Consider the following 22,892-nt stretch of genomic DNA (forward strand, 5'->3'; position numbering starts at 1 on the left):
ACAGGTAAAGCAGACTCAGCAATGCTAGTGTGAAATAGGTTACAGTGATTGAACAGGAAATGTGGTAATATGAATGTTATGCTGCATGTTTTAGTCTCTTGTTGGTTCCTACCTTGTTTTCTGAGAACTGACCTCTCTTACTCCAGTGTAGGTCTACCCAGTTACCTCTGTGTATTTTTAAAGGGGATTATTTAGTATGATAGTCACCACGTAAATAGAATTAAATGATCTGATCAGAGTCAGTTCTGCCATTCTCAAAATAAATATCCACAGTTTCACACAGACGTTTGTTTGTGTTAAAGGTCTTGGCATTTATTTTTCAATAGCAGGCCATTTCCTAGTCCAGTGTAAAATTCCATTATTACTTGAATTTGCCACAGGAGCAGACCCTTGGGTGCATACCATGCATTTTTCCCTCTATTTTTAATTCTTCCTTTGCTTCCTCCTAGTCTAGAAATTTTTTCCTTACAGAAAGTCTTTCACTGTGAGACTTGATGAGTCTACAGGTTCTGTTTCTGTAATGGTTCAGAATACATGTGTTCAGAAGTTGAAGTGAGTTTTGCTGGTGGAAGAGCTTGTTGGGGAACCTTCTCACTGTGCAGCAGGAGGGGAATTGGCAAAGCTTGAAAGTTAAAATGAGCATCCAGAGAAGCTCATCACCCCCTTTAAACGTGTTCAGATAATTTTTTTCCAAGAGTATTTTAAGCATGTGCATATGCATCCATGCCTCCATGGTGCTCACTACTCTGCTAAGTGGACTGTTGGCCTGTCAGGGCTCACTGTATTTGCAGCTTATGACTGGTAGGAAGGTGGAGCCTGTACAAGAAGGGCAATGACTCACAAGAGCCCATCTGAAGCTTATCTGGGAGGATAACATCAAATTCAAATTCTTGGTTATGAAACTCAAGAAAGTGTGATCAATTCTTATGCTGTAACACAAGAATGCTGTTCTTCAAGCTGCCTGGAAGTTCCCCTTTCTGAACTTCACTTTTCAGTTCTTATCATGCTGGCAATTAATTAAATGAATGCCACTGGTGATGGGGGATTGCAGCATGTTCCTGCCGTTAGCCTCCAAGCTTCTGTGCTTGGAAGGAGGGAGGAAAGCAAGAATTCACTCTGCTAAACTCGTTCTGTCTGGGAGCTGTCCCACCTTCAGGGATGGAGTGACAGTGAGGATTTCAGCAAGTGGCACTTTGGTGGCAAGGCAAAGGTGGGGTTTCTAAATGCACAGGAAGCCTTGAGGGCAGCAGGCAGTGGCAGAGATGTGCACACAGGCTGGAGGGGCTCTTTTGTCTCTGTCCTGATGATATCGCAGCAAATAACCATTTTCACACGGACACCTCAGGGGATGGAAAAACTGGTCTGTTGGCTTTGTGTGCCGTGCTGGGAGCTGCAGCCCCCAGGAGCACTGCTGGCTCCCCAGGGCTTGGGGCTACAGGGGGATGGGAGAAGCTGCCAAGTGATTGGATGGCCATGAAATGGTGAGTATCTGCTTAAAATAAATAATTAAATGAATAAATTCCTTGGTGATTCTTGAGAGGCTTGGAGGCACCTCAAGCTTTCTCTCTGGGAAAGATTCTTCTATGCTGTTTAACATGAGGTGCATCATAACCCTCTGCTGCTTCTCCTGGTACTCAAGTTTTACATTACCCAGTGGCATTTCCCCTGCCCCAGTCTAGTACTTTTGGGAAAATAATTAGATTCTGTCAGACTCATCTGTGTCATTACTCCAAAAAGTTTGACCTTAATCAGGAGAAACTTCTCTGCCTGAAAGCTCTTCTGTGTCCTACCTCTTTCCAGTCGCAGAGAGGAGAAATAAAGCAAAGTGCGTTTCCCTGCCCTCCTTGACTTGGACAAAATTTCCAAGTGAAGAATCTGTCAAGGTCTAAATGACACAAAGGCACATTTTGTGACCCTGTGTGGTGTTCCCCTTTGGAAAGGGGGCTTCTGCTGAAGAATTAGCCAACTACCTACAACACTTAGGATTCCCCCAGAGACTTGGCCTTCAGTTGTTTAATTTCCCCTGGATCTATTTATATCACATTACAACCATGACTGTAGCTAAGCTTTACTCCAGGGCAGCAAAGATGACAAGGTCATTCTGTAGTCTATAGAAATTAAATAAGGGTGTGTAAGAAGAGTCAATGCAAAGAATTCGTCCACTTAAACTGCCTGATGTATGTCACCCAAGTGCCTCTGGTAATGATTCTGTAAAAGTGCTTATCAGTTTTCATAAAGCAGTTGATAGGATGGTCAGATAGGACATAGTGGTTTCATTTGTATCATATTGCAAGTGAATGTACTGGAAAAATGTAAGTTTTAAAAAGTTAATGTCATCTTGGATAGCTCTGACATTCTTCTTGTTAAGAACTGCAAATGCTGTATTACTGAGAAGAGAAGGAACATTGTAAGAGCATTTAATGTGTTAATGTGGTTATTTCTGATAGCTAGGACTATAATTTCAGTTTTATCTCGTGTTTTATTGGTGTCAAAATGTAGTCTCACATACTTGAAACTGAGAATTCTGGGATACTCAAAACTGGGGGGGGGGGAGTTGGTACTGCTTTTTGGTTATAAGTCACTACTGATATTTATCTTGTGATTCCCATACAAATTCAAGGAGCAAGGCATTCTTACAGTTTCATGAAATGATGTGAAACAAACACAGGTCTTTCTTGAGAAACAATTTTTTTTTTTAGTTTCATTGTTAATTGTTCTCAAATGGCATTCAATACAATATAATGTAGTATTACAGATACACTTTTTTTTGCTTGAGATATTTTATATCGGATCAGACATGCAGGGTGCTGAAGACAGCTCTGTTAAAAAAATAATTTAGAAATTACTTTAGTTCTTAATAAAGATCAACTAAAAGCTCAGCTTTCTTGCTTAGGAAACCAGATGATAGCACTGCCTGCTGTATATACTGTAGTCATTATATTTACATTGCTACATAGTGGAAAGTGTCTAATAGCTCAGTAGGTGACCAGGACAAATATTATCATTTATTTCCACTGTTTACAGCTGGGTCAGTCTAGTGTTTACTCACGCTGATTACATCCTTAAACTAAACCTCTTATCTGTCAATTCTCCTGATTGTGTGTAACAGGCTTGCTACTACTACTTATCAGCTAAAACATAAGGGATTTGCTGAGAGAGGGGAGGAGGAATCGCTCATACTGCACAGTAATAAAACCAAAAGCCCTAGAAGTAAACTGGGCATGTTTAAAATCAACCTCTTCCTCAGCTAACTGTGACCTCTTTCTCTTCTGCAGACAAGACAGATTATGTATATTTGTAGTTAACAAACCCGAGCCCTTGCCTAGTCCTGCTGTGATAGTGCTGTTCTGCTGCACATCAATAAACAAGAGACACACATTCCTTGCTTCATAATCATGAAAGGCAGACCTGTCACCACTCTAAATGAGTCTGTCTTCCAAATGCAGATGTGGCATTTCTGCATACAATTTTTTTTCTTTCAGGTTTTGAAAGGTAGATCATAGATTAAAAGAGAGAGTGGAAGAGGCTTTATTACTCTAAGTTTTTTAACTGGCAAAATATCAAAGCAAATGCTGCTTTGATAGAATTTAACCTCTTTTATAAAAGGAACCATATTGCATTTTACAGGCTGTAAGTGTAAATAGAGATCAAACTGCATTTTCTGTTTTGTTGTGAATTACAAACTGTCGCACTGTGTTTTGTTTCCAGTGCATGTCAGTGCTAGTCATTTCTCTAGATCTGTTTGTAGCAGAAAGCTCCTTCTGGGTTGAGATTTACTGTTCTTGCTTGTGCAAGAACTAGGCTGGGTGGCAGAGGCAGAGAAAGCATCAAGCCTCTGTTTTGTGCAGCGTTACTGGCATGTACTTGTTGGTCCATGTGCAGCTGGGGTGCACTGGGGCAGGCGAGCAGGGAATGTCGGGAGGTTGCACAGCACAAATCTGCTGACATGAGGTGACCAGACACAGATTCACAGACTCACCCACTTGGTTCATGCCTCCCTTATGGAAGAAAAATACTGCACTGCTCTGTTTAGGTGAAAAATTGATTCACTCGGGTTGTAAATTGAATTCTTACTGAGCAAAACTGAAGCTGGGGTTGAACTTTGTGGCCCTTTGTTGGAGCTTATTGGCGTGGCATCCATTACAACAACTGGGTCTTGGGCTCAGCTTTAGTTAAGCACTCCTGCACACGACTGAGTGGGAATCCTAGATAAATATCAGCTTGTTCTGAGCAGATTTGCTGGGGAGCAGCCAGTTAACTGTCAGCAGCTAATGCTGCATAGTTTTTATGCAGTTCAAGCGCCACATCTGTAAAAAACTGCAGTGCCTTCCTTCCTGTGTAGTTCTGGCATTATTTGTTTTGCATTGTGCAATATTGCAGATGTGTGTCATATTTTCACCTGAATTTTTGTTCTTAAAAAAAAGATTACCTTATCATGCATGTTTTCTGATAGCATTTAAGTTTCACATCACAGTTACTTCTGCCTGTAACTTTTTCGTTCTTACTTTTTCTTTTTGAAAGTAAATGTTATTTTCATACAGTGCATTTGTAATTGAAAGCTTTAATTAATGTTTAATGTATTTGTCATTTTTAAATGATGCCATCAAGCCTCTGAATAGGTTACCAATTTAGCCAGTAATCAACTTCAGTAGGTGCTGGAATACTGACATCTGTAACCTCTGCATTAGCAGCATAACTGGTTTTGGTGCTGATTAAAATGTTATATGAGACAGACACCAAGAGGAATCTCTAGGCTTTCTTTGAATTAACTGCGGTCTAAATGGAATGGCTCTAAAACTCATGGAAAATTATTAATTTGTCAACATGATAAGCACTTAATCTTGGGTCAGAAAGGTGCATTCTTGTTCTCTTAGGCAGTTAAGATCTTTCAGAAACAGGTAGATTGTGTGTCGGAAGGATTGCTTAATATATTTTTGTGTAACCTTCTTGCACATGCCCACTGCACTGTTCCAGTTTGGAGCCATTTATTTGGGAAAATACTCCTGACATCCTCATTTAAACATGCCTTGACTTTTGCAGTAATTCATTTTAACTTCCCAAGCTAGTGGCTCTTTAAAGGGGAAGGACACAATGAACTCAAGTGCAGAATAAAGATTGAATGTACTGTACTTCAAAAAACCAAAACAGAGTGCTAAGACCAGTTAAGCCCGACTCTCTAAAGAGATAGTGTGAGCTGTCAGGACGAGGGAAGTTTCATTGTTTCATAGGACAATGCCTTGTAGTGATGTTAAAAGCACTAATGTAAAGTTATGGGCTTTACTAAGGCAACAGGAGAGATTATATTCCATTGGCCCACTCCGGTAGCGTGGAGGGTTGTTGCCTATTTTTGAGAGACTTTCGGTCTCTTTATCAGCTCTCCCCATAACTGGGTTGGATGCATTTGTCTCAGGACTTCAGACTAGTTGTGTCACAACTTGCAGAACTGGAATCAACTGGAGATTTTTTGCACTCTGGCAAGATAATGTACCAACCTATAGCAAAGCAAAATGTGTTGTGTCTTCAGACTGCTTGAAGGTAAACTTCTCGGTGGTGGGAAAGCGATTAGAATCTTGCAGGAAATCTCTCTGCTGCTCTGTGTTCTCAGGGTAGAAATTCCACCATTTAGAGCTAAACCTGTGTGGGAATTCAGTCGGGAAATTGTGTCATGTTGATTGAGTAACAGTTAGGATGTATGCAAATAGTGTTCCATTGTTCCTTTGCTGGAGCTGAAGGTTAAAATTTGCTTCATGAAAAGGACATATTGATCACTCCTTACAAGAAGAAAGTAGTAAATGACTTTAATACAAACCTCTGAGTTGCTTTTGAAATGTTTCTAAGTATTATAATGAATATGTGATAGTATACATTTTGATAGCTATAAAGTAAAAGTGACCAATAAATAAGGACAAATTTCTTGGAACTGGAAATTGTTAAAAGTGTACCCCTGTTTAAAGGTAAAAGCAATCAAGCAGATAACAATGGCAGGAATGACCAGACAACTGCTAAAATTTCTTAAGTAAACCAACAAAATAAAGCAAACCAGACAAAAAACTCCCAGAAAACTGAACAACTAAGTGCATTCCTGCTATACAGGATTTAATCAGAACTTTAAATACAGTGGTTGATTTTTTTTTTTTCTTCCTGAAATGAGAGGATTTGTCTCTGGGAGACAGCATTATTTAATTTGCTATTTATTGGACTTCATTAGTAAAATACTTAAGTCCTGGATTGCAAAGAAACTGCTCCTTGGAGAAAGCTTAGAGAAAACTCCTGTTATAGGAAATTAAATCAACATTGTCCATTAATCATACTGCATGTCAACCCCCAGACCTCTCTTGATTGTTCTTGGTGAATGTGAGGAACCATTAGATGTGTGAGGTCCTTAAAGGTCTGAGTAAGTCAAAGGGGAAGAGTTTAAAAAAATGCCACCATTAGCACATGAAAGAGACTTCAGAGTGGACAGAAGAAAACATTTGCTGTACAGGGCTAGTTATATTTCTTATTTTTTTTCACTCTTTTCCTTTTTATTTATTATTTTCTTCCGTTGTTAAACAACAATCCAGATGTTGTGATCAAAATGTTAATTTATCCTGAGGTTTTTTTCATTAAATTTTTTGGGTCATGTTACCAGTTGTAGTTGTATGGGAAAGGTAAAAGTTAGGGGGATCTTTGCAGTTTCTGTGTTAGTGATAAGTAAATGCACTTCTAAAGCAAAACCAACACATTTTGTGGTAGATTTGCTGCCTTCAACAACACCTTGGTTATATATTTGCCATGAAGACATTGTTGCTAACAGAAGCATTTTTCAGTTTGGGGAAAAGATGCAATTTCGATAAAGCCCATGTTTGTTTTTTTCAGGCTGCCTGGAGTCACACTTCTGTGGCAAATGAAGGGGGGATGCAGGAAGTGGGGAAAGAAACAATCTTGTGTTGGAAAAAGCTGCTCTTGCTGTAAAACTTCTCTTCCAAATGACTTTTTTTTTTTTCCATCTGGGAAAAAGGCTCACTAGAAAAAATATTTGCATTAAAAATGTATTTCAAAATTTATACTCACTTTCACAGTGTTTTTGCCATTATCATAGCTGAATATTGTACCCCTTCTCAAGATGGTTATCATTACAAAACAAAACTATTTGTTACTGCACGTGCTTGTAGAAGCTGGGACAGGGAAATACATTCTTGATCCTGTTTGGTACCTCAGTTAAAGACTTGAGTTTTCTGCCTCTCATGGCATCCAGTTGTGCATGCTGTGACTCTTTGTCCAACTGACACATTTGTATACTCAGACAGAGGAGGAAACACAAAATATTGTGTGCAAATATGTCTTGAAAATGTGGTCTGTATATCAGCCCCCCGGGATTTTTTTTAAGGCAGTTGAGCAGGAGATATTTTGAAGTAGTGGTAGGTAGGATGGTGTATGTGGGGGAAGAGAGGCAGATGGGTGGGTGTTGCACTGCTGTGCCTTGTGTCCATTTACCCCTCATTTACCCACTTTCTCCTTTATATATTTTAGAAGCAGAGAGGGATATGCTCACAGCCTGTTGCTTAGCTCTGTATCTGTGTGTCTATATTTGCATGTGTATATAGACACTTCTGGGAGAAGAATAGGATATCTTCTTGATCCTGCTTGTCTTGGTGTAGTCTGGCACCTCTCCATCACAGTCATACCTCTTACTATATTAGTCTTTTGTATTAATTTTTATTTTCATGATAATTGCTAATGTTACACTAATTTAGCCTTTTTTCTTTCTTCATGTCTTGGCTGCCTTCTCACTGCTTCTCACACCTGCCTTTACTTTCTCTTAGTTTCTCATCACCCCTTGTTGCCTTGGTGACAATCACTTGCCTTAGAAGACGTGTATCTGTAGCACTCCCTGCCAGTTATTTGTGCTGGAAAACTTTTCCCAGAGGTGGTTTGAATGTATTAAGTCACTGTATGTTATCCAGGCAGAGTAGACGCACACATGGGCTGTGATTGAGTGTCACTGTCACATAGGCAGTGATAGTCATCCCTCTCCTTCAGAAATGACAGAAATGATCATGCTTCCAGTCAACCCAATAAAATACCTGAAGAAAAGCATCAAAGCACAGTCAAGTTGTAGGACAGAAAAGTGAATTGCTTAGTATGATTCAGAGTGCAGGCACAAGCCCATGGTACTGCAGTTGACCCAGCAGTGCCTACACCTCCCTCTTTTCTTTGAGCCTCCCTGTTGGAAGATCTGCCTCTGAAGGGTCATCTTCCCTCATGTTGGAGCCAGGAGGAGTCTCCCAGTGGGACCCCCAAAGCAAAAATCCACTTTAGGCAGTTACTTGTATTTCTGCTTTTCTGCTAATAACACGTGTGTTCATCTGTCTGTGCTAAGAACACGTGCTGTTCTTCCAGCACTTTGTAAGCATTCCTGGGAGTTTCACAGGTGAAGAGTGTTCACTGTCCTGTCTTACAAACTGGGTACCTGAAATACAGGGAAGAGAAGGGCCATTTTTATGGAGCTGTTCAGGTATTGATGGTTTAACCTGAATGTGATATGATATCTCTGAAATCAGTGACAGAACTGAGCTGTAAATGTCCAGATTTCCAGCTTTGTGTTCAGTCTATTAGATAACAGCTCCCCCTTGAGGGAAACGTCTTTTATTAATAAATTCATAACACGGCTTTTCAATCATTGGAGTTTTTGTGTGGGTAGGTTTGAGGTTCACAGTTTCACCAGGCTGTGTAAAACGAAACAGGGTCCTGGTGGCTGTGTTGTGTCCCAGCCAGCTGGCCAGGGGCTCGCTCTGTTGCCTTGGGATGTTGCTCAGCGCTCAGAATTCATCAAAGTTCAGCTCTGAGCACAATGAAGTAGCAAAGGCTGACACTTTTGGAAGAAAACACCCCACACTCCTTGTGTACCTGTCCCTGCTAATTCGTGCTGCTCCTCTGTGCTTGCAGGCTCCTGACAGTCCTGAGGGTGCACAGGGACGTGGTGGGAAGTGGAACAAGGCTGTGGCAGGAGTGAGTGGCTGGGGCTGAGGGCAAGCAGGCTGGCTTCTGTCAGCAGCAGCGTTGGCTAATGCTGCTTTAAAATGCTCATCAAACTGCAGGCTCAACTCAGCGTTTGTAAAGCTGAATTAATGATGCGGAACCCTTTTAATTGTACAAAGGAAGATAGCTAGCTAAGAGTTAAGTAGCTGTGTGTTTATTTTACTTGAGCAATCAGTCAGACTGCTTTCCATTTTCTAAGTGTTGTATAAACTTCATATGCACAGGAATTACATCAAGATAATTTTGTTCTCCTTTTTTCAATCAAAATAGTGACATAGCTTGGATTTAAATCTTGAATGCATTAGGAAAGTTAACAAAAATAACCTTGATTATGAGTAGTCTCCTAGTCTTTTACTCTGCACCTTTCAGTTTGTTAACACAATGTTTGACATGTATTCAATTCTTGTTCTTCACAAAACTATTCAAAAAATACGGTGGGTAAGGCAAAAGATTGACATTACAACTTGTCTGTAGTCAAACATTTGGACAACAGTAGCATTGCTTACTATGAGAAGTGATTTTGTTTATTAAAAAAAAAGTTAAAGGAAAACATTTTAAAGGAAAAATTTACACCAAATTCCCAGTATATAATTGTTGAAAATACTTTACACATATAAAAAAAATTGTAAAGAAAGGGATAAATGAGTAAAATTCTCTTTCAGTTTCTGCAAAGTTGTGTTTTCTTTTCCATGTTGTTATTGTTATTCTGGGCATCCTTTAAAGTACCGTAGTTTTTACCTGTAGTAATATCTACATTAAAAACATGTAATGTTGTAATCCATTTCCAAGTGAGGGAAAGATACATTTTTGTCTTTATAAAACACCACAAAGTATAAAATAAATAGTAGGTGCTGTGTTGTCAGCCAGAAGAGCAAAAGATTTTCAAAAGTTTCAGGAAGCCTGAAATCCTTCGGGCTACTCTTGTTTAGATGCTTCTTTGTGTGGACATTAAACTACATCTTTGTGGAAGGGTACTCAGGCCACAGTTCAGAGAATTATTCTGTATAAAGAATTTGAGCGCCTGACAATATTAGGTCCAAATTCAGATTGCACCTCTTTTACACCACCTGCAAGATTTGTCTATGGTACTTTCAAGAATACTGTTTCAGAAATTTGGTCTTAATTAAATAGTCTTCAAATAAACCATTAACATCTATTTAACTAAAAACAACAACAACATTAACTTGCACAGCTGCTGCCACTAATATGGACTGAGTAATCCTCCTGATAAATTATCTCAGAAGAGCAGTCTGGTCATGGAAGGAGATGAACACAAGATGGTTCTGGGAGGAATCAGTGTGGAGATGAAAAGTCATGATTTTTTTACAGAGAAGCAGATTCTCCTGGCCTTCTAGTTGGGCATTTTCATTAAATTTAAGCATTGAAAGCATTCAAGCAGGAGTATAAGTATGTAGTTTTTCAGGCTTCACTACCTGGTCACTTATTGTGTCCTTTCAGTAAACTTTTCTGTGCTAATTCATACCACAAAAGTCATTATGAATCGGTCATGACAGTGTATCATCGAATATAACGCTGGTGAATATTAGAGTCAAGGATGTTATAGGGTCCTGGGTACTTTTATTGTCATTACAGATGGAAATTTTCTTCAGGGCATGTTTTAGAAGTTTGGGATATGCTGTATGAAAACGTAAGGACTAAAAATAACACTGCTGCGCCAAATCATTGGGAAGGTGGTTCAGCATAATCTAAATGTAATTAAAATGCTAAATGTCAAAGATATGCAGCTAGTCAGAGAGAGACTGTAGGGAAGGAGGCTGCTAAGAAGATAGTGAGGGAAAAGTAACGGATATGTTCATGTATGGAGAGAGATAATGCAATGGCTTTTGTGGCTGAGGGAACAGAGACCTGTGTCTTTATGCCATCATGCTTCAGGTGAAATCACCTGCTGAGCTAAGGCATTTGAGGGGAACTCTTTACAAGTACTATTAGCTGTCTTGCCTGCTTCCTGGTTTATTAATGTGTGTAATTGGCAAATATTTAGCATTATATGATAGATTTTCAATTAATACTTTACATTGAAAGTAACGTACAAAGGAAGCTTGATGGCAGTCTTTTTTTTTTTCTAAGTTTTTTTGTTTTAATGCACCTGAATTTAACTTCAGCAAATGAAGTATGAGTTGTCATATTAGAAGCAGTACATATATCAGACTAGCTGGCAGCCTATGACAAATGGGTCAGGTTAGCAATGTCACTATAAAGTTTGTCAGCTGTCTGGGTTAACTTGCCCCTCTACCCAGCGCTCGACAAATGAGTGCCAAATTTTGAGCTTAATTAAGTGGTTGCTTTATTTACATTTGCAAGGAGCCTGTAGAATAATATTTCTGCGCTCACACAGCTGTGTGTGGACACAGGGTGTAGATAGGTGTCTGTCTGTCCGTCTGGTCATGCACCTCCACTACCTGTGTCCAACAAATACCAGGGAACGCTGCGGGAGCAGGAGCAGACATGGCCCTTGACACCTGCAATAACAGAACATCCCACTGAAGTTTGGGCCCTAATTACAGCTGCAGCTGGATATGGTCCATGCAGCCAAAATTTGCCTTAAGAAAAATACAGTGGTGGTTTCCACTTGCGTGTATTTTGTTTGTTTTCCTGTCATGACTGACTTGTTTTATATCTAGCAAGTTGAGTGTGTTTTAGTGCAGTTCTTTGTTGCCCTCTCCAGGAGGAAAGAGCCAGACTGGTTGTTAATTACTCTGCCTGAAACTTTTGCATCTTGCAGTCATTTTTGGAACAGCACAACTCCTAAAGCTTGAGATCTGAGTCACCAGACCACAGATGTTTTTGCAATGAAACTGTGCACCTCCTACAAAGTCACCGTGGTGCAAGTAATGATAGATAGTGTTTTCATTTTGCTGCACAAAAGGGTCAAAATGGCATGAGGAGTCTATGACAGACCAGCAGAAAATGTTGGTTCTGAAAGAAAATTTATATCATAGCTCCAGGGGAAAGTTTGGGCACTGTGAACAGATTGCCTTTGTCATCGTGTACAAATGTGTTGTTTGTAAGGTGATGCTGGATGTCAGGCAGTCAGTGCATACTGACTGTATGATAGAGCTTGGTACCTAAACAGATGTTAAACCAAATTTGGTAGAGTGCTTACAGCACTGTTTTGATGCATCTTCTGGAAGCATTCTTCTTAACATGAAGGCCAGACAAATTGTCTAAACTTTCCTCCAGTCTGCAACCCAGAAATGTTCGTCTCCACTGGGAAGATCATCCTTTCAGTCACTTGCATGTTGTGGAAAAGAACCTTTTATAGCACACTCCTGTTTTGAGGCGTGTTTGTAGCAGCACTGTGTGTGTGATTGTCCTTTCTCCCGCCCCACTGCTGTAATGTTTGATTCGCTGTTTTCTGTCACTCGTGCGAGGCTCAATTGCTGTGTGTAAGGGAACCTGTTGTATGGGATGGCACATCCTATTTGGACCACTGCATGAATTCTCAGTGGACATATCTGTGTTAGTAACTGGGGTAATTACAGCTCTGCTGGTTCCTTTGGACACTCTTTCCCTCCCCCCTCGCCCTCCCTTTCTTCTTCCAGAGATGGCCTCTCTACATAATTCCATTAAAGTGATTGTGCTTGGAGGGGTGGACTGAGGGGCAGTGCTCTCATCTTTCAAAGCAGGACCAATGAGCTGTGTGCTTTCCACTGGGCAGCAACAAAAGAAAAGGTCTCTCAGAAGAAAAGACGAGCACAAAAGATCAAAATTAGGTGTTTGTCCAGGCCTCTGGTATTGCTTTCAAGTTAGCTTTTGAGGGCTCACTTTGAAAACGGTGAGCCAGGCTAGTTAACATAAGGGTGTCTGCTGGTTTAGAGAGTACTGGTACAATAATATTGGAAGGGAGCTTTTTGCTTGTGCAGTTTAACAGTTCTCTGAAACACATGAGAAACATGGGGACTGATGGCAGACCTTACAGGGAGAGGGGGAATGTTCTGTGCCGGTGAGGAAATGGAGCACACTTAAAATTCTTGACATCTGCTTCACTTGTTTTAAAAATATTAGAGACATTTAGGTATTTTTCGTTTCCTTAGGCTCCAAAAGGCCAAAATGCTGTGTGCTGGGAATTCATCCTGCCCCTCCAGCCCTCCCCCAGCACTTTTTTCTGTATGAAGCTGCTATTGCTGATGGTGGGCAGTAGGAGAGGTGATGTTTTTACTGCAAGGGGGTGTGAGGTGTTGTTTGTCCTGGGGCCCTCCAAGGGGATAGAGCAAAGCTACAAAAGGGATACAGACTCTTTTCAGATTTAGACAAATAAGCCAGAGCCATCCAAAGCCGTGGAAAGCCAGACTGTTTAGCTGGATCAATTCACATGTGTCATATGTTCTAGTTTCTACCAAAATAAACTTCTACAATGTTGTACAAAGAACAAATTGCTTAGTTTCTACTTCAGTTATTTGGTTTGCAAAGGAAAACATGAGTATCACAGACAGTCTTTGTTCCATCTAACTGTTTAAAGTTACCTTTAAATTGAAAAAGAAACCATGAGATGTAAAATGCTGGCAATTTACAACTGCTCAAACTACTTTAATCTGATATTAAAGGGTTGTTATTTAAAATGTGTGGTCAATTGAAATCCTAAGTCCTTTAAAAATAAGAGAAATTAAATACTATTATTTGAAGCTAGTAATGATGCTTAGAAATTGCATATCCAGAGGCTCAACAAGATTTTAAAAGCAGTAATAGAACAAGATTGTTAAACTGTGTTTATTTAATTAATCATGTGTACTCAAGCAAAGTAAAAGGGCATTCTTCAGAAAAGAGAAATAAAATCCAGTACTGAAAATCTGAAAGGGAATACCTGATTTTGAGAGGAACAGACTTGAATATGTATCATCCTTCTGCTTCCCAGATTTATGTTACTGTTTGGCTTGATGTGCTTCTCTCTGTCCCTTTTGTCTGGTATATTTGAAATGTATTTGCTTATTTTCCTAATAAGTTTCTGCTGTATTTACATTACTTTGCTTCAAAAGTACATTTTTAAGGATAGTATTTCTCAGTGCTCTTCCTTTCCCACCCTTCCCCCTTAATAATTCCCCTGGACCTCTGTTGCTTGGAGCAGACTTTGGCTAGCCCCAGATTCGATGTCAAAGGCCATGACCCGATGTCAGAGCAGCCCATGCTGCTGGCCTCTTCTTTGAATAATTATCTGGAGTTTATTGTGTTGAAGGGATGGGCTTGGGGGCAGCACAGTCACCCTGGCAAACCAGACCAATGAGCTATCCAGCCGGACCACTACCCAACAATGGATCTGGGGGTTACACAAAAAATCCAGCAGCACAAAAGATTAAATTAAAAATGGACATTTGGGCACAGAAGTTTTGTCCTTAGAACAGCCATTTTTTTCAACCTTCTGAATGTACTGTGGTTTTGATACCTCCAGTTGAAAGGAAAAAAGTGTTATTTTAAATTTTGTATGTAAGCTAGAACCAAACTGAAAAAATTTTATCACCTTCTCCAGCCATTAGAATTGCCATACTGACTGTATCTTCAGAAGTTATTTCTAGGTTTCTAGTCTCTGAACTTGGCTCAAAACCTCAAGACACTGAAATTTTCTGTTTGGTTGGTTGTTTTTTTTCTCTAGAAATTCAATGCAATCCCAATTCTTTTAGAAACAAGAAAAAACCCCCAGTACTTTCATTTCTTTCAATATTTTCCTTCTAAGTTACTGAGAACAGGGATGTTTGAAACAGGTATGAAAGTATGTTCCAACAGTAAATGATAGTAAAATGTCCATTTCCTTTCAGCTTCCTTATCTTTTCCTCTCCCCAAAGAGGACTTAAAATGTCTGAAATCCAAACTGTGTAGTGCTGTCTCTTCTTATCAGGACTGAATGAAAGGCTGCTGGAGGTGGACTCACTGTTCTGGAGGGGTGGAAAAAAAAAAAGTTCTTTCATGGTCTGACCTCGGATTCTTTCTTAATTTTATCTAGCCCTGACCTGTTGGCTCTGCTCTGGCTCCTTTCAAGGCCTTCAGAGCTTCACAAACATGCAGCAGCTGAAAGAAACAATGACAGGGCTTTTAGGGGTTGCAATATTACACTCTCTTGTAACCTTGGCTAAGTAGCCTGTAAACAGATGCTTTCTCTGAAGCATTTGCCAGAAAGCCAAAATCTTGGCTGGGTTCATACCAGCAAGGACTTTGTAACACTTTTGATTCAGGACTCCTCATTTTGTATTCAATGTAAGCTTCAGCTGAATGAACAGTGACCCAGGGTGTGTCTCATGTGTGCAGTGTGGTTGTAGAACTTGCTGTTACAGGTTTTATACTTATCTTTACTGCTATAAATTTGCCTGGAACAGAAGAATTGTATGAAGAAAAATTATCAATGTCTCAATGGGCTAAAGGCACGTTGGTCTTTTGCCGAAAACTGATTTGAATGTACTGTTAAAATCTAATCAGAACATTTGCATTTCTCTGTGTTCTTTTGAGAAGGGAGGATGAATTAGGATTTTTTCATTGGCTGTGTGGTTAATGTCATGCTGCTTTAGTCTTAGAGGATTTTAATGTTGTAATAGAATATTGAGAGTGGAATTTTTGTTCCACTGTGAATATGCAAGTGACTTTATTCTTAGTAACTTTTTCCAAAAGCTTGGTCTGTGCAATCTTGGTAATTTAAGAATGAGGTTGCTGCATGATAAAGTACTTCACCAGCTGCGAAGTGATTATAAGCATGTTTCTGTTTTTAGTTGTTTAACTGTGAATACAGGCATTTAATCTTTGATGCCTCTAGTTTTCCCAGCTGTGTCCACTGGAAGTGCATGAGGACACCACCTGGCAGTCATGAGGTATAACTCTATCAGATGGAACTAACCTGCAGTGGTTGGAGAGATGTTCCTTCCTCTCCCCGTGTCACTTTTATCACCAGGGAAATGGCTTCAAAAAAGAGAGCCTTATTTTCTAATTTCCCTACCATTCCCCCAAATAATGGTAGCTGCTACAGCAGTCATCCCAGCAACACCTGGGTTTTCAGTGGATATATTTCCGAGGCCTGTAAGGGTCAGGAACAATGCCAGATTGTTTTATATATTTCTGTGTATTTGTTTCACTATTTTAGAAGAACTGAAGAGCTAAGTTTGAGACAGTAACTCAGTGGAATTCCACAGAATACATGAACACACACTAAAACTAGTTCTGACATGAGAAAATCTCAACTCTGTGGTTGCTTTTGCTTACCACTCTGTATGTATTTACTGGACCATTTATATTTTCCTAGATTTTGAAAACTAGGCTCTGAATGTTTAATCCATGTTTAACTAATAAATATACATCACTTGAACATATTAAAATCTTAGGTTTTGGGAAAGGAAATGTGACTAACTGAATATGAGTATTTCTGACTGACAGCTGCTCTGTAGTAACAAGTTCTCCCCTCACTGAAAGAGAAATAATAGATTTACATAGAAGCAAGGCTGATGGCAGTAGTAAAGGACACTGAATGATTTTGAGCTGGTGCAATAAAATGTGGATGTTCCAATGAAATGTAGAGCAGCAGAACTGCCAATAAGTCAAGTCTCAATTCTTGGTGATATTTCTGCAGTTTCTCTCAGTTTCCCACATCCAGATAGATGAGCAGCTGTGGTTCTCCCTCCATGCTGGGGAATGAAATGACTTGTCAGAACACCAGGGTTGGAACATCGCAGTGCACTGTAGTATTTTTCTTGAAGGATCTGTTTGTAACTGCTATGAGGTTCCTGTCTGCTTCCTGAGAAGCTAAACCTAATCTCTAAGATTATATCTCAGAGATGTAGTAATACAAGTAAATCATTGTCACCCAACCTCTTTTGGAGCTTCAGCTATTGTAATGTTTAATGTTTTTCCAAGTTACAATCCATGTTTTAAATTATAGTTCAACTTAATTGTTTTGCTCACATTTGCAGTATTTAGCTTTGCCAGTTTTACTATGAGGTACAGAACCAACTCCAACTCACAAAACAAAGAGAAGGCTCCCCCCTGTGTCTCTCTGCTGAAAGACTTATCAGGGTTGGATCTGCAGGACTCATTGCAAATTTTTATGGAGAGTGAATGGCAGGACATGGGGATCCAGAGGAGCATCACTGTGGAGCAGTGACCTTTCTATAAAAACTGCCATAGGAAAATGAGGCTGATCCGATATAAATTGCCAAACAGTGATTTTTGGGACAGTATCTGTTTTGGTAGTTTGAAATTAATAAATGTAAGGCATTCTTAGCTTTTTCCCACTTTTATTTTATAGGAATATAAAATATTCCTATGTTTTATTCCTAAATTTCCAGGCGAAATTTGTGCCTCTGGTGAAACCATTATTCTTGTGTTTTTATTACTGACAGGTTTTGGTTACATAAAAAGGGAGTGTGAAGCAGATCCATTGAACTGTGCGAAACTACTCCAAATTATCACATCTAGCCTATTATGTCTTTTAAGACAGTCTCTGTGTGCTTGAGGCACTCATGTAACAACATTTATGAATTAGCTCTAGTGTGTTTCTATCAACATCAGTGCCAGCCCTTTGATTTATATGAATGGTGCAGGTTTTGTGTCCTTTCCACCAGCTGATTTAAGTAATAACAATAAAAATGCCTTTTAAAAACCTGTAGGCGTTGTGACAGTTTTAAAACAATCGAATACCAACACTAAAAAAACCCAAATGATATTCAACAGAAACAAATTAACTGCAAAAAAAATCATCCAGCTGATTAATAAATAGGCTACAGAATTGCTCCTCTTCATCTTAGGTCTGTGAACAAGCCTTCAACCATTACACAAATGCTGGCAATTTCAAGAGCTATTCAGTGTTACCAGTTATTCAGAGAAATTTTGTAAATGCAGAGATGAAATCTTGATATGAGTTTTTTTAATTACACTGAATTTATGTGTTGAATGGGTTGAGTCAATCACTGCACCCAATTTGTTTCTGAATAGCAGTGATCTGTGGAAAGATATGTTACTTCTGGGTCTGTTATGAGCAGGACTGATGGCCTCAATGCTCACTTCCCTGTTTCCTGAGCCTCCAAGCCTCCTGTGCATGGATGGTATACAGTAAATTTGAGACTGTCAACCCCCAGGTGGCCATGCTATCCCCAATCTTTTATCAGTGATTTATGTGTAAACTATTCAAGATACCTTTGCTGGTTAAAGATAAGAAAGCTCCTTAAGTTTGTTTTCTCTCTGTGGATGTGCCTGGCTTTGAATGTTTGATCCAGCTGATGAACTGTGAGATGAAAGTGTTTATGCCAGGTGTGTACTGGGATTGCCACTGAGGAGTGAATCATATCAGAAGCCTGAAAATGAAACTCAAAAATTTTAAAAAATATTCTGAACAGAGGCTACTTGAGACAAAAATTATTTTCCATCACTTCATAAAACAAATAGTAATATCTGTTGGAACTGAGACAGATCTGTGGCAGATGTTGGATTATTGTGCTTGACATATAGGAAAGCTCTGATCAACAGGGAAAGCATCTCAGTGGGTACTTTGAATTGCTCTTTGCTCATGTTATGCACACAATCTGTGAGGCAAGTTTCACATAAATTTCTTTAAATTATTTTCTGTTCTTCTTTTTAGATGACTTTAACATTTAGGCTTCCCTGGGCCAGTCCATAACACAGCCCTCCCTCCTTCTGCTACTTCAATTGCAGAAACCAGCAGATGGGTTTTCAGCCATAGAACAGTAATGGGTGACAGCTGAAAAATTCAGACATCGCTTTTGTCTTGGTACCAATTGAACCATGATGTCCTGAAGTGAAAATAACATTGTTTTTCAGATGGTAGGGACTAACTGAGGGACTTTATTTTTAAACAGGTTTTTCTATATAAAGATAATTCTCTTTGAAACCTCTTGTGTTATATAAGAGCAGGAGAGAGGAATGGTATTCAACATTGTGCTGCTTCTACATGTCAAGTGTTAAGGATACTTAAAAGTAAGATTTTAAAAACATATTTTTCTCAAAGACATTTGAATTTTTTTTGCCTTTCTTCCACATCCCATTATTCTTCCTTTTCTCCTCAATCAAGTGTTAATGAGGAATTCAGTTAAAAAAAAAAAATGCAGTGAGGATAAACAGACCTCAGAGGCTCCTCATTCAGCTCAGCAGGGCACTAGACCTTAGCTATCCTTCATTTCCCAGTGAAGATGATCAGTTCTGGGTGAGCACTTTCAAAGGGCTGAGGGTTTTTGAAGGTGCTGGGCAGGATGATGGATTGTGGGCTCTGTCATCCCGTGTCCTGCGGAAATGCAGCGGGGGGGCCGTGCCGGGCAACTTGTGAAGGGAGGGAGAGGCAGCGACACTCAGCCAGCTGGAAGCCTCCTGGTTCCCTGGGATCTGTTCAATAGGGATCTGCTGAATAGTGCTCCAGCTCGAGTGTTTTCTAAGAGTGACTGGGAAAAGTCTTTTTTTAATAACAAACTCCCAAAGCATAATACCAGTGAGATGTTAAAGGTGTCTCAATGACTACTTCTTTTAAATTCTGGCTTTGTTTTTGAATATTTCAGTTGCACACTAATATATTTATTCCTCCCACAGATTAAGAGGCCTGGGAATATATATATTTCTGCTTTTCTGAGATGCACTTGTAATATTCCTAAACAAGTCACTGTAACATAATTTTTGTGTATTCAAATCACTTGGGACTTTTGAAATATTTTTAACATTTATCCTTTTAGTTGGGTTCAGTGTTTATAAATGCACCTTTATTTTTTGAAAATTTTTAAGAGATTGCAATTATTTACATATAACATCTTACAATCTTTCTGAATTTTGAATATTGAAATTCCATATTTTCTTTTGTGACATTTGATTATTCTCTGTGTTTGTGTCCATCTCCTTCTTTTCTCTGCTTGTAATTTGTGGTCAAGGAACAACTGATGTTAAAGTGCTATTGTAAAGTGAAAAAAACTTCAAAGCAAATGAAAATTTTAATCTAGTTTTAAAAACACTTTTTAAAAAATATTTTGTTATTTACATTTTCTGCTTGTGATGTTAAAATCTATTCAAAAAATGGGAATGGACTCCTCTTGGCTATTCTACCATTAGTGTCAAATACCTCAGAGAAATACTTCAATCCAAATTTAAGACTTCCCTTTTTTACAGCTATATATAGATTTTGGTAAAATAATCTTTAAAAAATAAACACAGATAGAAATGTAAACTCTACCTAGTGATATCTCATTTATAGCTGATGTGGGTAACTAATAAGAAAAAGATTTTCTAATTCAGAATAAAAAGATTTTAGAAAAGGCATTATTAGGAAACTACTCTGCCACCTTTACAGAAACATCAGATGGAGCTGTTCAGATGGTATTGCTGGTGCAGTGACTGCAGAGGGAGCCACTGATCTGATGGAAACAAGAGTCCTATTCTTGGTGAAGAAATGTCGAGGATTTGTGTTCCTGTTTATTTCATGAGAGGCCATGTCAAATCTCAGCGAAAATGAGAACAAGAAGAGCTTATTTTGAGAAGGGTTAATACTGTGGTAATTTAGGGCAAGGAAAAAAGAAATAAAAAAGATCAGCACACTTATATAATGTCTGAACCTTCTGAAAGTCTTAATAGAAAGAAATAGATCCATGTCAATAGAAGAGGAGAATGTCCTGATAGCTGTGTCAGTGCTGGGGTGAAGTTTAGCTCAACCCCAAAGAGCTCATATGAGCTCGTAGCAAACGCTGCCCTCTCGCAGATCGTGGTTGTATGGAAGGGATTGGTTGCAAACACGCTTGTGAGGGAGCAGTTTGCAGAGCAGCCATCCTGCTGGTCTGCACTCCGAGCCACCTGTTGTACCCCACACTACATCTCCACTTACAGAAAGCTCCAGGCCCCTTTCTAACTCATTGCTCTGTAGCAATTTTCCACTTGGATCAAGGCCAGTGTATCATTAACAGAACCAAGAGAAGCAGCAAACTGCAATGTGGCTACCCAAAGACGTGGCCAGAGAAAGGGAAATGGGGAGGTCCTTTAAGCTGGGAACAGTGACCTTCCAAGAACGCCAGAACCAGCTTTCAAGAAACATATGGAGGCAGAATTTGCTAGTCAAAGCATTATTAGCAATCCCTGTTTTTTTTCAAGTTTATCTCCTCTCAAAGCCTGGAACCAAAACATTTCCCATTTCTTTGCTGAGTCCTGTCTTCTTGCCTTGGCTTTGATTGCCCTGCTTTATTACATCCTGCTTATCTGGAAACAAATGTTGGTTTCTATGGACCTCCTGCTGTTTGTTTTAACAAATCTTTAATAAAAGACTGAAAGAACTTCAATATGCTGAATCATACTATTAAATCTAGCTCTGTAGCTGTGAAGGTGTGACTTTGTTACAGATAGAAATGTGATACTTATCCTACTCCTACTGATTACTGTTTAGGCTATTGGAAGTCTGGGCAAAGATGCAGGGGAATTCACAGGGCTGGAGAAAAGACAGGCTTCCAGGCATCCAGCCCGTCCATCAGTCCACTGATTGTAGCAGATAAGTTTTGAAACAAACTTGCAGGAGAATCACTTGTTTCACTATCTGTAGAAGTCTGAAAACCTTTTTTTTCCCCCCTCCTTCTTCCGGAGGCTAATTATTCCTTTTCTTTTTGTGCAGATCCTAGAAGAAAGTATCATGTAAGGCTGTTGGCATACAACAGTATGGAAGAAGGTTATCAGGCAGACCAAACAGTCAGCACTCCTGGATGTGTCTGTAAGTGTTATAGATGCATGAAGAATTTATTAAGAGCTGAGCTGTTTCAAGGTCCCAGCAGCTCTGTGTTTTTAACCTATAAATAATCAATTAATTCAGTGTAAAATAGAGAACCAGAAAGATCATATCTGTGACAAATACTATCCTAGTCACCCTGCAATAGAGATAGTTTCCTGTGTTTGTGAAGTGCAGTTGAAGAAACAAGATAGGCCAAGCACATTTCCCTCCTCTGTTGGACTGTCTGCATCATCTGACAGTGACTATCATGTATCCTATGAGATATTTATGTCTTCTCTCTGTCTCTCGTCTCTGTTGATAGTTTTGACTTTGTTTTTGACTAAACAAGTGGGACTGCCCAAATAATAGGTGACATGTGTTGGGTTAGCAGGGATCTTTAATAGCTTGAACCAGACTCCTGTGTCTGAATACCAGGTAGTGCTGGGTAAGGGCAGATTTGAACCTAAACTGTGGGCTCAGACCTCTTAACATTACCCAGTAAATAATTCCTGCTCCTTCTTTGTTTCAAACAGCTGTCCGTGATCGCATGGTGCCACCTCCCCCGCCTCCTCACCACCTCTATGCCAAAGCAAACACTTCATCTTCCATCTACCTCCACTGGGGGAAACCTGCCTTCACATCTGCACAGCTCATCAACTACACAGTGCGCTGCAACCCCGTGGGGCTGCAGAACGCGTCCCTGGTGCTCTACCTCCAAACGTAAGTGCAGTGCTCCTGGTGAGCCTTGGTTTGCCAGTTCCACATCCTTCCCACTCAGGTTCTACTCTTCCTGCCCTCTTTTAACTGTCTTTTACCTGTAACAACTTTTATCTCCCACAGAGGACTGACTGTGTGTTTTGCCCCGTGGCTGCTTGTTCGGTTTCTTGGGTTTTGCAAGATATGTTCATGGAACAGCTTAATTCTCTACTGGAGATCCTTACCTTGGATCATTGGGCTAGCTCTTGATTTTTTAATGGCTTTTTAGCTGTCTAGGTTGAATTTCATTTTAAGTTCTTCAACCAAACAAGAGAGAATACCTATTTTATGGGTAGCTTGTCTGGGTAAAGGTGGGACTTAGTCCAGTGTCTGATTTTAAGACTGGAAATGAGAATTTTTAAGGGACTGAGCATTTTATTGTGGGAATGCCATGTTCCTGAGGGTGTGGGACTCTGCCAGGGGAAAGCTGAGTAGGATTGCTTGCTTT

At 39.6% G+C, this 22,892-nt stretch overlaps 1 protein-coding gene across 1 annotated transcript in view; it reads left to right on the forward strand.

Moving 5' to 3' along the window:
- Window positions 1-22,892, forward strand: part of PRTG (protogenin) — an 82,379-nt gene that overhangs the window by 44,165 nt on the left and 15,322 nt on the right. Inside the window, 2 exon segments of the mRNA XM_051796662.1 lie at window positions 21,596-21,691; window positions 22,222-22,408. Of these exon segments, the coding sequence (XP_051652622.1) occupies window positions 21,596-21,691; window positions 22,222-22,408 (283 nt within the window).

Source organism: Manacus candei, unplaced genomic scaffold (genome assembly GCF_025592945.1).
Source record: "Manacus candei isolate 608988 ecotype Guabito, Panama unplaced genomic scaffold, ASM2559294v1 h1tg000046l, whole genome shotgun sequence".
NCBI classification, from domain to species: Eukaryota; Metazoa; Chordata; class Aves; order Passeriformes; family Pipridae; genus Manacus; species Manacus candei.